The sequence below is a fragment of the Medicago sativa genome, chromosome 4 (assembly GCF_051527215.1).
Source record: "Medicago sativa cultivar Bolivia chromosome 4, Bolivia_mono, whole genome shotgun sequence".
In the NCBI taxonomy this organism is placed as follows: domain Eukaryota; kingdom Viridiplantae; phylum Streptophyta; class Magnoliopsida; order Fabales; family Fabaceae; genus Medicago; species Medicago sativa.
Window position 1 is genome coordinate 61,317,784 of NC_140752.1, and position 12,111 is coordinate 61,329,894.

At 31.4% G+C, this 12,111-nt stretch overlaps 2 protein-coding genes across 2 annotated transcripts; one reads left to right on the top strand and one right to left on the bottom strand.

Moving 5' to 3' along the window:
- Positions 1-219: 219 nt before the first annotated feature.
- On the bottom strand, positions 220-4,305 carry LOC146930410 (S-protein homolog 5-like). The gene is made up of 2 exons (XM_085707555.1): positions 4,296-4,305; positions 220-676 (listed from the first exon to the last, which is right to left on the bottom strand). The coding sequence occupies exons 1-2, from the start codon at positions 4,303-4,305 to the stop codon at positions 342-344; spliced, it is 345 nt and encodes a 114-aa protein (XP_085563681.1). The 3' UTR covers positions 220-341.
- A 4,996-nt stretch (positions 4,306-9,301) lies between these two features.
- Positions 9,302-9,654, top strand: LOC146930411 (uncharacterized). The gene has a single exon (XM_085701965.1). The coding sequence runs from the start codon at positions 9,394-9,396 to the stop codon at positions 9,637-9,639; it is 246 nt and encodes an 81-aa protein (XP_085558091.1). The 5' UTR covers positions 9,302-9,393; the 3' UTR covers positions 9,640-9,654.
- The last annotated feature ends 2,457 nt before the right edge of the window (positions 9,655-12,111 follow it).

Genomic DNA, 12,111 nt, shown 5'->3' on the forward strand with positions numbered 1-12,111 from the left:
TGGTACAAGATTTGTTTGTTATTATTATGTATATTTATTTAACAAATATTTGTTTTTTAATTTCAAATCTCAACCGTTGAATATTTTTTTGCCACATGTCTTGCATCCATACCCTAAATGGAGTGAATGGAGCATAGCTTAAATGGAGTATATCAGAACTCGTCAATGTGGTATCCTAAATCTTGTGAAGAGCATAGCTTATGTTTTATTTGAGCATGGTAAGAATATGACTACAATAGATTCATATAAGTTTCTCCACTAATAAGATTTAAGACAATACATCAAGTTTTTAATAACCCGAGCACAACATTTATTAAAATAAAAAATATGTATTATATTATTTAATCCTTCCATGTAAAGCACTTAGGCGCCTTCGGTTCTTGAGATAAACACGGTCCTGATTTGAATATATTGTAATTGCAATCATGGCAATCATCATTACCTTGTACCCAGACATCAAAATGATGAAACCCACCATTCCATGCAAACGAACAAAAGAACAGTGTTTGTCCAAAAAGAGGAAGTTTCGGAACAAAATGAAAGCTATAGTTATTACCATGATGCAGAAGATGAGATCCGAGATCATCATCTTTAGATTGACAACGTACGGTTAAATCTAAATTGTCTTCGAGAGAGTTAACAAGATTCACCGTAACTCCTCCAAAAACAGTGTGCACTGATAACAACGTTCACACAAATAAGAAGACGACCTTTTGGATAAGTAAAGACATTGTACCTTCAATAATCTTTTACTTTGAAGTGAATAATGTATAATATATGAAAAATACAAACATATATTTATAAGGAGATGTTAAAGAAAGAAATACAAAAAAAAATTAGTCATGTAAAATTATTTTAAATATTAATAATATATGTCATTAATGTTGGTCAAAATAACCAGTTAAAGAAACATTTAAATATAATGTTTGACTGAAGAAACTATTGACTAAATACATTCAAGAAATTAGGTCTAGAGAGATTTAAGGTATTTTTTTAAATTGAATTAATTTTTTAATCGTAGCTTTGAATTAATATTTTATCTATCACTTTAAAATTAATAATTTTGAAATTAAATATTTTTTTTTGGGTGAAGTTTGAAATTAAATATATAAGATTAAATAAGGGATACAATCGAAAAAACTAAATAATATTGAATTGAAAATTGAATGACATTCATTTAGATGAAAATATTTCATTTTAAATTTAATATTAGTTTTTTTTCTTTTCAATTGTCCACTTTTTTTTGAAAGAACAACTTATTGGATAATATATCTATTACTTGCAAATTATTAAATTTTAAAGGTATTGGTATCTGTTTTATTAAATGGTACAATCAAAACAATTAATTCAATTCTTTCAAAAAAAAAAAACAATTAATTCAATTCAAAAGGCCTTAAATATCTTTGAATTTAACTTGTTGAATATTTAGTCCAAACAATTTGTTGAATATCGTCAATAGTTTTTTGGAAATTTTACCATATACCCCTACACTTATACCTTCACCCATACAAATTATAAAAAATTCCAATATTACCCTTTTTGTCATTTAACTTTTTATACAATTATTTCTCACCCCCACTTCCAACATTTCCGAATTGACACGAGTTCACCCTACACGATAGTAAATGTGTATATTTCCGGAAACCGTTCTTGAACATTTCCGGTAATTATTTTAGTTTTCCTGAGGAATGATTTCAGAAATTTGTTGAATTATCGTTTCAATCCTTCATGATATCGAGAACCCGTTATTAAATCCTTAACACTACACATGTAACCAACACAAATGATATTTGTGGCATCGTACAAGCTTTACTAAGGAATCGACAAAGAAATCTAATCCAAAAGGCCACGTAAATTACCATATATGCCAATAACATTCATGGCAGGGAACATAATTTTAAGTTTTCCGGTGAGGGAGAATGTTGTAAATGCAAATCCAGCAAAACGCAAATCGAATAAACCCAACAAACAAAACCCATAAAACTAATTCATGATTAACGAATGCATACTCTAAATGATAACCGCAACCAGAAAACAATCGATATCCGCAACCCAAAAAACCTAGAATCTTACGATGATGGTGCAACCCAGAAAATCGTTGGTATGCGCAAACAGAAATCGATAAGCAGAAACAGCAATTCTGACAGCGTTGGTGCTTGCAACCGGAGAGGAACTTGATGAAAACCCAGGCAAACGGTTAAGTGACAAATTAAAAAAAAAAAACTGAAATGTTTTAATATAAAGGGTAAAATAGGAAGTTTACACAAAATGTAAGGGTGAGAGTATAGATGCAGGGGTATAGGGTGAAACTTCCAAGTTTTTCAATAAAACATTAAAGTTATATGTTTTTTTGACTACTTGTTATGACTGCCATTAATTACATATGTTAGTTTTTTGGTAAAATTATATTGAGGATCCTTTATCTTATTTATTTGTAATTTTGGGTCATTTATTTATTTTTTATTTTTTTTAACATTTAGGTCCTTTATCTTTTAAAGCGTCTATAAGTTAATCTTTTTATTTCTTTTATTCAGAAAATGTTGAGTTAGCTTGCCACATTGGATTATTAATAATAATTGGCTTAAATATGCAAACCGTCCCTGTAATTTGGGCGAGTTTTGATTTTCGTCCCTGTAAATTTTTTTTTTTAAAAACATCCCTGTAAATTTTTTTTTGTTTTAAAAAGGTCCCTGGCCCCACCCAAACGTTGAAGTGGCATGGTTTTGGCCACGTGGCAGTTGCTGACTGTGCAACTTTTGCCACGTGGCGCTGACGTGGCTTGCCACATAATATTAAATTTTAAAAAATATTTTAAAAATTCTGAAAATTGTTTTCTTAAATTAAAAAATCTGAAAATAATTTTAAAAAATAAAAAATCCTAAAAATATTTTAAAAAAATTTCCGAATATATAATTTAAAAAAATATAATTTTTTGAAATATGAAAAAAATGGAAAATTATATAATTTTTTAAAATCAGAATATATAATTTCAAAAATTATTAAAAAACTGATTTTTTTTTTAAAATCATAATATTAATTCTGAAAAAAATATGATTATATATTTTTTTAAATTATGTGAAAATAATCTGATTATATATTTTCATAACAAATCATAATGCATTTAAAAAATCTGAATATATAAATTAAAAAATCATATAAAATTCGAAAAAAAATCTGGAATTTTTTTTTGGAAAAAAATGTTAAAAATAGAAATTTTGAAAAAAAAGTGAAAATTAAATTTTCGAAAATTAATTATTTTAATTTGAAAATTATATATTACATTTTTTTGAAAAAGTATTTTCCAATTTTTTTCTTCATTTTTAAAAAAAAATTGGAATTTTTTATGATTTTTTATTTTTTTAAAATTTATTTTCAGTTTTTTTAAATATTTAAAAATAATTTTCAGAAATAAAAAAAAATAATTTTTTTAATGACGTGGACTGTCACGTCAGTGCCACGTGGCAAAAGTTGCACAGTCAGCAACTACCACGTGGCAAAAACCATCCCATGTCGGCAAAAAAGTGGGGCCAGGGACCTTTTTAAAACAAATTTTTTTTTTACAGAGATGTTTTTAAATTTTTTTTTTTACAGGGACGAAAATCAAAACTCGCCCAAATTACAGGGACGGTTTGCATATTTAAGCCATAATAATTTTATTCTTAATTTTAAAAAATAAACTTAGAAAAAAATATTCATTATTTTCGTATATTCATCATCATCTTGAATATTCATCATATTTTTCTTTAAAGTTCAAACCTATAAAAATCAAGGATCTTTATCTTCTTTCCAAAAAATCCAACAACAAAGAAGATTATGATTAGTGTGACGAAGGGCAATGAAGAAGATTATGAATATTTCCTTTTTTCGCTGTTTTTTTATAAAAGAATTTTTTTAAGAATAAAACTATTATTAATAATCCTATGTGGCAAGCCAACTCGTCATTTTTTGAATAAAAAAAATATAAAAAGGGTTAACCTGTCTATGCTTTAAAAGACAAAAGACCTAAATGTAATAAAAAGAAGATCTGTTTGGCTCAATAGAGCGTTAAGGTCTGCTGTCTATATCACACGGGGCTGCGTGTACGTGAATTCGTCTGTGTTGATGGTCAATTCATTCGCCTGTGTACTCTGTGGTTTCGTATCCCAGTGATACTTTAGTTTGACATGGACTGCGTGGACTCAAAAGAGTCGTTAATGCTTGTTGACGTTTTGTTGCAAGGAGCTGATGGTACGCGATTTGATTTTGTGTTGATGATCGATTCATTCACGAAATTATAAGACCCTCCTGATACTCACCAACGTCCATCGTGATTGGTGTTCGTTTGTTAGAATTGGTTAGGGTTGGATTCATTGTGTTGTTCATTTTTGATGTATTACACGCTAGGGTTGATTCGCATGGATCGACTGGGTAAGGTTTTATGTCCCCCTAGTTTTTATGAAATTTTTCCTTTTTTTAATAATATATATGAGCAATTGACAAAAGATTAGAGTAGGGTTGCAACTTAATTGGGCGCTACTCTTTTTGATGTCATTTTCTCTTGGCTTATAAAAAAAATATATAAAAGACCAAAGTGTTACAAATAAATAAGATAAAAAGAAGATGAAGATGTATGGAGAAGATGGAGATTTAAGTTTCTTTATCCTTCTCTCTCTCTACATTTTTTAAGAAAGAAGATGAAGGATTGTATGGAGAAGATGAAGAAATAACAAAAAAAAAAAGTTCTCAACAAATGACAAAATGACACGTGTACCACATTTAACTTTTTTTTATTAAACATAACGGAAAACTAACGGAAGGGACCACTTTGGTAAACAGAGTGATACTTAAGGGACCAAATTGAGACAATTTAAAGTTAAGGGACCAAAATGAAATTCAAAAATAAGTTAAGGGACCAAAGCATGTATTAAGCCTTTTCTATATGATGAGGTACGTTTGGTGGAATTATTGGATGATTACAAACTGACCAAACCAACAGAGGTGAAAATGATATTTACCATGGGACTCCCATTTATATCTCAACATGGTGGTCAGATACTCTTTCGACCTAACGATGGGAATTTATACTTCATGATGAGTGATGGAGGAGGTTCAGGTGATTCATACAATTTTTCCCAAAACAAGAAGTCATTGCTTGGAAAGGTTACGAGGCTTGATGTTGACAACATTCCAAGTGCATTAGAAGTTAGTAAACTTGGACTTTGGGGTAGCTACTCCATTCCTAAGGATAATCCATTTAGTGAAGATAAAGATCTGAAGCCTGAAATATGGGCCTTAGGATAAGGAATCCTTGGTGATGCAGTTGCACTCGCTCACAGGAAAATGCATCAACAACTATCACTCCTCTTTCTCCATCTCATGCAAGCCATTTGACTTATATGAAGAAGCATTTGGAGAAAGAATGCATTATCGCGACGGATAAAGGCTACTGCTATATTTTTCAAACCAAACCTTCTTTGTATTTCGCTCAATGGGATCAGGGTGGGTATTCTCCTGTTCATTGGAAGAGTCAACATGCATGGAAGCTCTTTTATCAGAATAAGAAGTCGGGGTCGAGTACTTCAGAGGTGGAGGAGACTGATGTAGGAGATTTTCCATAGTATTTTCTATAGTATTTTTATTTTAGCTCAATTTTAGTAATTTTATGTTTTTGTTTCAGTATGTTATTTTCGGCCCATTAGGGTTTTGTTATTTCTCTATTTAAGCTTAACACTTGTAGCCTAAGGGACAACTTTTATTCATTCAATAATATTTTAGAGAGTTTTCTCAATTTCTGGTGAATTCTGGAACCCTATTTTCACAAATTTGTCGCTTGCAAACTTGTTTCTTTTCAATCTAAGTTTATCGCTTGCTAGCCTACGCTTCCATACTACGTCAAAATCCATGGAGTTTGACAGAACTTACATGCAGGGGCGGTTTCACCCCCCAGCTAGGCTGGGCTAGTGCCCAAGCTCTGCTTCTGCTTTACTTGCAACAAGCCCAACCCATTAGTCGCGACTCCATGCTTCTGCTTCTGCTTTACTTGCTTTTGTCCAGGCTCTGCTTTTCTCTCTATACAAACATTCACTGTGAAATATAAGCTTAGATTCATGATCAGCGTGAAAATCCAAGCAAAATGGTATTTTAGTTTGTGAGATTTGATGAATATTTGAGGTTTTAAAAAATTTGAAGCTTTGATGGTTTTTGTGTTGTTCATTCACGTGGCTAGAGGAAGAAGAAAGAGTGGACTCTCTTTCTCTTCCATTGACTCACGCGGGTCCCACAGCTTTTTTGTCCTATTTGCTGAATGTTCACACGCACGCCTGCCCATCGTATACTGTGCACCCTTGTTTTTTTAACTCTTTGATTTAGATCTTGTGGCTGTGATGAGCCCTTTAGTGATTAAGTTTGGACCCCTTGATGCATCAAGTGGTCCAGATTTAATCCAGCTGAGCCAATTTTGTTTTTATTTATTTCTTCACCATTTTTATTATTTTTTACACCATTTTTGGCACTTTAATGCCTCTTTTTTATTCATAAAAATTTATGATGTGAACTAAATGTAGTTAATTGATCATGAACTTTGTTTAAAGATATGCTACGAGTAGTTATTTATTAGTTAATTTCTTTTCAATCTGTCAAACATTCTATCTTTACTAAATGTAGTCTATTTTTATTATTATATTTACTTTAAACATGTTATAATTATGGAAAAAAAGTATTGATCTAAGTTATTATACATTATATGATAATATAAATAGTTTTAATACGTTTTGTGAAACGTTTTGATTAATTCACGCCGCGAAGACCGTTTTGTTGAAGTACAAGAATTTTGTGTTGCTAAAGGTATTCCGGTGCCAAATATGGAGGAAGAAATACCGGTTCGGGGTCGTTCAAGACTAGAAGAGGTCGCGGAAAGGGCATTTACCTCCTAATTTTATTTAGCACGCCATTGTCAGGTTATATTTCTTCTCTCTTATTTCAAATTGTACTTTTGTTGAAAAAATAATGAACCTCTTTTATTTCTATTTATGACTCTATATATATATATATTATGTCATATATGAATTCGGGATAAAAATTTCGCCCAGGCTCTAAAAAAATCCTGGCTCCGCCACTGCTTACATGTATTATGGAAAACACTTGCGATAGTTGTTGAAGAGATAAGAGAGTTTTTGAGCGGATTGAAGTTCAGCCCAGCAGACCATAAAGAATGTGATTAACATTATTGCTATGGAAACATGTTATACTGCACATTAACTATGAAGATTATATAAGTAACCATAATTAGATTAAAGAAGTCAAAACAATATCTAAGCCAAATCCTGAGTTGAACCACTTCCCCTAAACTACTACAAGTTAATAGTAATGCTAACCTGTCAGAAGTATGATATTCTTGGTTCGTGTTACACATAGTCAAATTTCTATATCCGCGACATAGAGAACCACAACAGAAAGGTTATGAAAATGCCATGATGGATGAAGTGCAAGCTAATAATATTATCCTCACCATATAACTCGCAAAAACTATAGGGTTTAAAAAATTGTTCATTGAAATGGATTGCTATGGGGTTTGCTAGAACACACCCACTAATTTTTATGTGGGAGTGTTTTAGCAAAACTACACCTTAGGGTGTAATTAACCACTTTTTAGTTATTTACTTGTTAAAACACTCCCACATAAAAACTAGTGGGTGTATTCTAGCAAATGCCTATAGGATTTGCTAGAACACACCCACTTGTTATTGTTAGAAGGTGTGTTATAGCAACATACGCCTTAGGGTGTATTTAACCACTTTTTAGTTATTTACTTGCTAAAACACTCCCACATAAAAACTAGTGGGTGTGTTCTAGCAAACCCCTATATATATATATATATATATATATATATATATATATATATATATATATATATAAAGTAAAGAAAGCATGAAGAATGACATGATTTTAAACTAAGGTCACATCATATATTCACATATATGGAGTGACTGAGTGGGAAGTATATATAACACTATACGAACGCATTTGCTATATATTCAGCTATTGCATGCGATTTGTGCCTTCGCAATAATGTGGCAAAGCATGCTTGCAGCCACAGCATTTGTTACCTTAGCTACCCTTCTAAGCTAAGCCAACCCCACACTTTAATGACCTCTAGTTTCCACGTAGCAAGGAAGCAAGATAAGAATCTTTGGACTAGCACAGTATTATGCATGCATAGGGTACTATGGAGCCTCTAATTCCTTACAAACTAATTTTGTTAAGTAGTTAATGAATTTCACTAAATAATTAATCATTTCGGAAAATTTGAATTCGATTTTTAGATGGAACAATTTTTAACTAGATTATATTCATTTTAAGTCGAACTCCAAATTATTAAAATACCCTATCCCTGAAAATAGAAGGATTTAAAAAAATAAACATCTTTTGCCGGAATCATAATATAGTGCTTAAACATCTAGATCCACTATAGCTATTGCACATAAATAAATATTTCATGATTAATGGTTTTTTTTTTTTAGGAAATGATTAATGTTTTAAAATTGGATGGATGTTAATCAATGATCCAATGATTTTATTCACTAGTCCACGCTTACTCAAGAACATTTTTTTGAGAACGGTTACTCATGAACATAAACATGATTAAATATTCCTTTTTTTTTTCAGTGGAAAAAACTGAATTATAAGCATTAGCTTGCCAATAGATTTGGCTCATTTCATTTGATTGCACAATCGGTTAAATCAGGAAATCTAGTAGAATATGTTAGACATCCGCTATATCATGACAAACTAACGTTTAAATCTTAAGAGATGTGTCTACAATTAGTGACCAACAATGTCTCAAATAGGACTACCTTTAGTTGAAGGAACTTTCGAAAGGGAAAAAAAAAGCAATTTCTGAAGAAAAAAATAATAATGAATAGTAGTCCTCATAAAAGAATTGATGTTAGTCATTTTCGTTTTAACTTATTTGGATTGGATATCACTCTTCTTTTAACTAAAAGTTTACCTAAATGCATAATTTTGTTCTCCAAATTTCACTGCCAACATGCATTTACTATAAAATAAATTGAATGAAGTCGCATATTACATTGTTGTGAATATGGTATATCCGATCTTAATTAGACGATCCATATTTTAACTGCGTGTTTTAATTTAATTTTGTAAAATTAAAATTCGAGTAATCAAATCTTTACTAGACAATATAGATTGCGTGACGGTGTAAATGTTAGAATAATTCTAAAGACAAGAATCCAGGTACCCTTTTCACAAGATATAAATTCAAGTTCAAAAGGACCAATACTTCCTCAAGACCTGAAAACATTATAAAAGGCCAAGGCAACCACCACAGCTTCTCACCCAAAAGCTACACATTTTCTTCTTCTAAATTATATACACAAACCCAAAATAACAAACATGAGTGCCTTTAACCTATCCTTCTTCTTCTTCACTTCCTTATCACTTCTCTCTATAGCAACATCTCAAGAAAGAGCACCTCATGGACTTGTTTATGAAAACCCTATAGCTTTTCCACCATCAGCATATCTCTTCTTTCATCCCAATGCACGAACTCCTGAGACCAAAAACTCTTGTACTACATCCAAATGTTCATCACTTCCTATGGCAGCTGATGAACCTTCTAACAAACCTTTTGAACTCTGAATGAGTTCATTTGTTTTTAATGTTCTTTGATTACTTGATTCTTAGTTAGATTTATATTCTTTTCTTGTCTTAGTTAATGACTCAAGAAGAAATATTAAATACTAAGAAACTATCAAAATCCATAAATCCTTTAATCAATAAGGTTTGTTTACTTTTAAAACTTTTTAGGGATTTTGCCTCAACACAACATTGATAAACAACATTCAAGAAAGATTCCTTGAAAAAAACATTCAAGAAAGATGTTTAAAACAATGGTTGTAGGTCAATAAGGTAGTTTAAGTATAGTTATCTGAAATACGCATGTGCGATGCAATTTAGGTAAGAGAAATATATTTTCTTGATATGAAGAATTGATAGTGGCTTTAAAATATATGTATTTGAAGGTGAGAAAAGCACAAGAAGGGGTTGAATTAGTTAGCTTTTTCTGATTTTAACTAAGTTCAATGTTCAGTTTCTGATAAAGTTCAGAACCTGAAGCAATGTTCAAAGTTAAGTGCAGCGGATATAAAAGAGCTAGAGAGAGAAGAGAAAGACACAAAGCAATTATCCTGGTTCCTTCCACAATCAGGAAGTAGTCCAGTCCCCTTATCACTTACAAGAGATTTTTAACTATAATCACACAAGATTACAATTGCTCAAGCACACAAGCTAGAGACTTCCTATGTTCAAGTAAGAGCATCCGTAATGGAGACACCCATTTTTGGGTTCTTAAATGGGTCCCACGTGTACACATCACTCGTTTATAATTTTTTAATGGGTAATGATATTTTGACATCCATTTGATGACAACTTTGTTGACAACCTTGTTTTTCTCACTTTTTATTGGTCAAAAACAATGGAGAGAGAAAAAGGAAGAGAGATGATAACAACATCATGTGAGTATGAGAGAGAAATTTGTCCAAAAGTTGTCAAAAAATAGTTGTCAAAATATCATTTCTCTTTTTTAATAGTAGTACCTAATAAGCACTCAATCACTCCAACCCAGATCTCACACAAAGTTCTTAAATAGGACCCATTAATCAACTATCAATAACTTTATATCATTATATTTCAATTTTTTAATATTAAAAGAGTGCGGGTCCCGCTTAAAAGTGGGGGTCTTAAGTAAGACCCCGGGTCTTATAAGACCTTGAAAAAGATTCTCCCCATTGGGGGTACCTAATAGGTACCGGGTCTTAAATAGTTAAGACCCTCCCAATGAAGATGGTCTAAGAGATTTCTAATAAACAAAGATTACAAAGAATATTGTTTGGTTGAACATTTGATATACAATCAGAGGTGTTCACAAAATACAACACAGTTCAGACTCTAGACTAAGAATTTCTAAGATATGAAAGTTAATAAGAAATTCTAAGTGTTTGATGCGTAATGATTTTGAGAGAGTTTTGGCACTTGTAAAATGCTGTAGGGTCTTGTAAAATACTTCAAGTCTTCAATCCTTTGTATAGATGTAGAAAAGAGATGTTGATGCATGCCATCACATCAATAGAGTCGTTTGAGAAGCTTGATCATTCAACATTGATTTGTTGCTTGATTTGGTTAATGTCCTATGAATGAATGATTTTTAATCCTTTCCAATTAACCGTTCTTTTTCAATGGAGACACAATTGTAGCTTCGTACAATGCACATGGGAATGTTGGAGGTAATGGAGATAGTGGTGTAAACAATTTTTCAAACCAAACCTTCTTTGTATTTCGCTCAATGGGATCAGGGTGGGTATTCTCCTGTTCATTGGAAGAGTCAACATGCATGGAAGCTCTTTTATCAGAATAAGAGCTTGGGGTCGAGTTCTTCAGAGCTGGAGGAGACTGATGTAGGAGAGTTTCCATAGTATTTTCTATAGTATTTTTATTTTTGCCCAATTTTAGTAATTTTATGTTTATGTTTCAGTTTGTTATTTTCGGCCCATTAGGGTTTTGTTATTTCTCTAGTTAAGCTTAACACTTGTAGCCTAAGAGACAACTTTTATTCATTCAATAATATTTTAGAGAGTTTTCTCAATTTCTGGTGGATTCTGGAACCCTATTTTCACAAGTTTGTCGCTTGCAAACTTGTTTCTTTTCAATCTAAGTTTAGTGCTTGCTAGCCTACACTTCCATACTACGTCAAAATCCATATGGAGTTTGACAGAACTTACATGTATTATGGAAAACACTTACGATATAGTTGTTGAAGAGATGAGAGAGTTTTTGAGCGGATTGAAGTTCAGCCCGGCAGACCATGAAGAATGTGATTAACATTATTGCTATGGAAACATGTTATACTGCACATTAACTATGAAGATTATATAAGTAACCATAATTAGATTAAAGAAGTCAAAACAATATCTAAGCCAAATCCTAAGTTGAACCACATTGAATTGATTGTCAAGCAATTGTTATGTGAATATAATTTAGTGCTTTTGACAATACTTAGCTTGAAACGGAGGAAGTACTTTATTTTTTTTCCAAATTTTTCTAATTTATATTTTT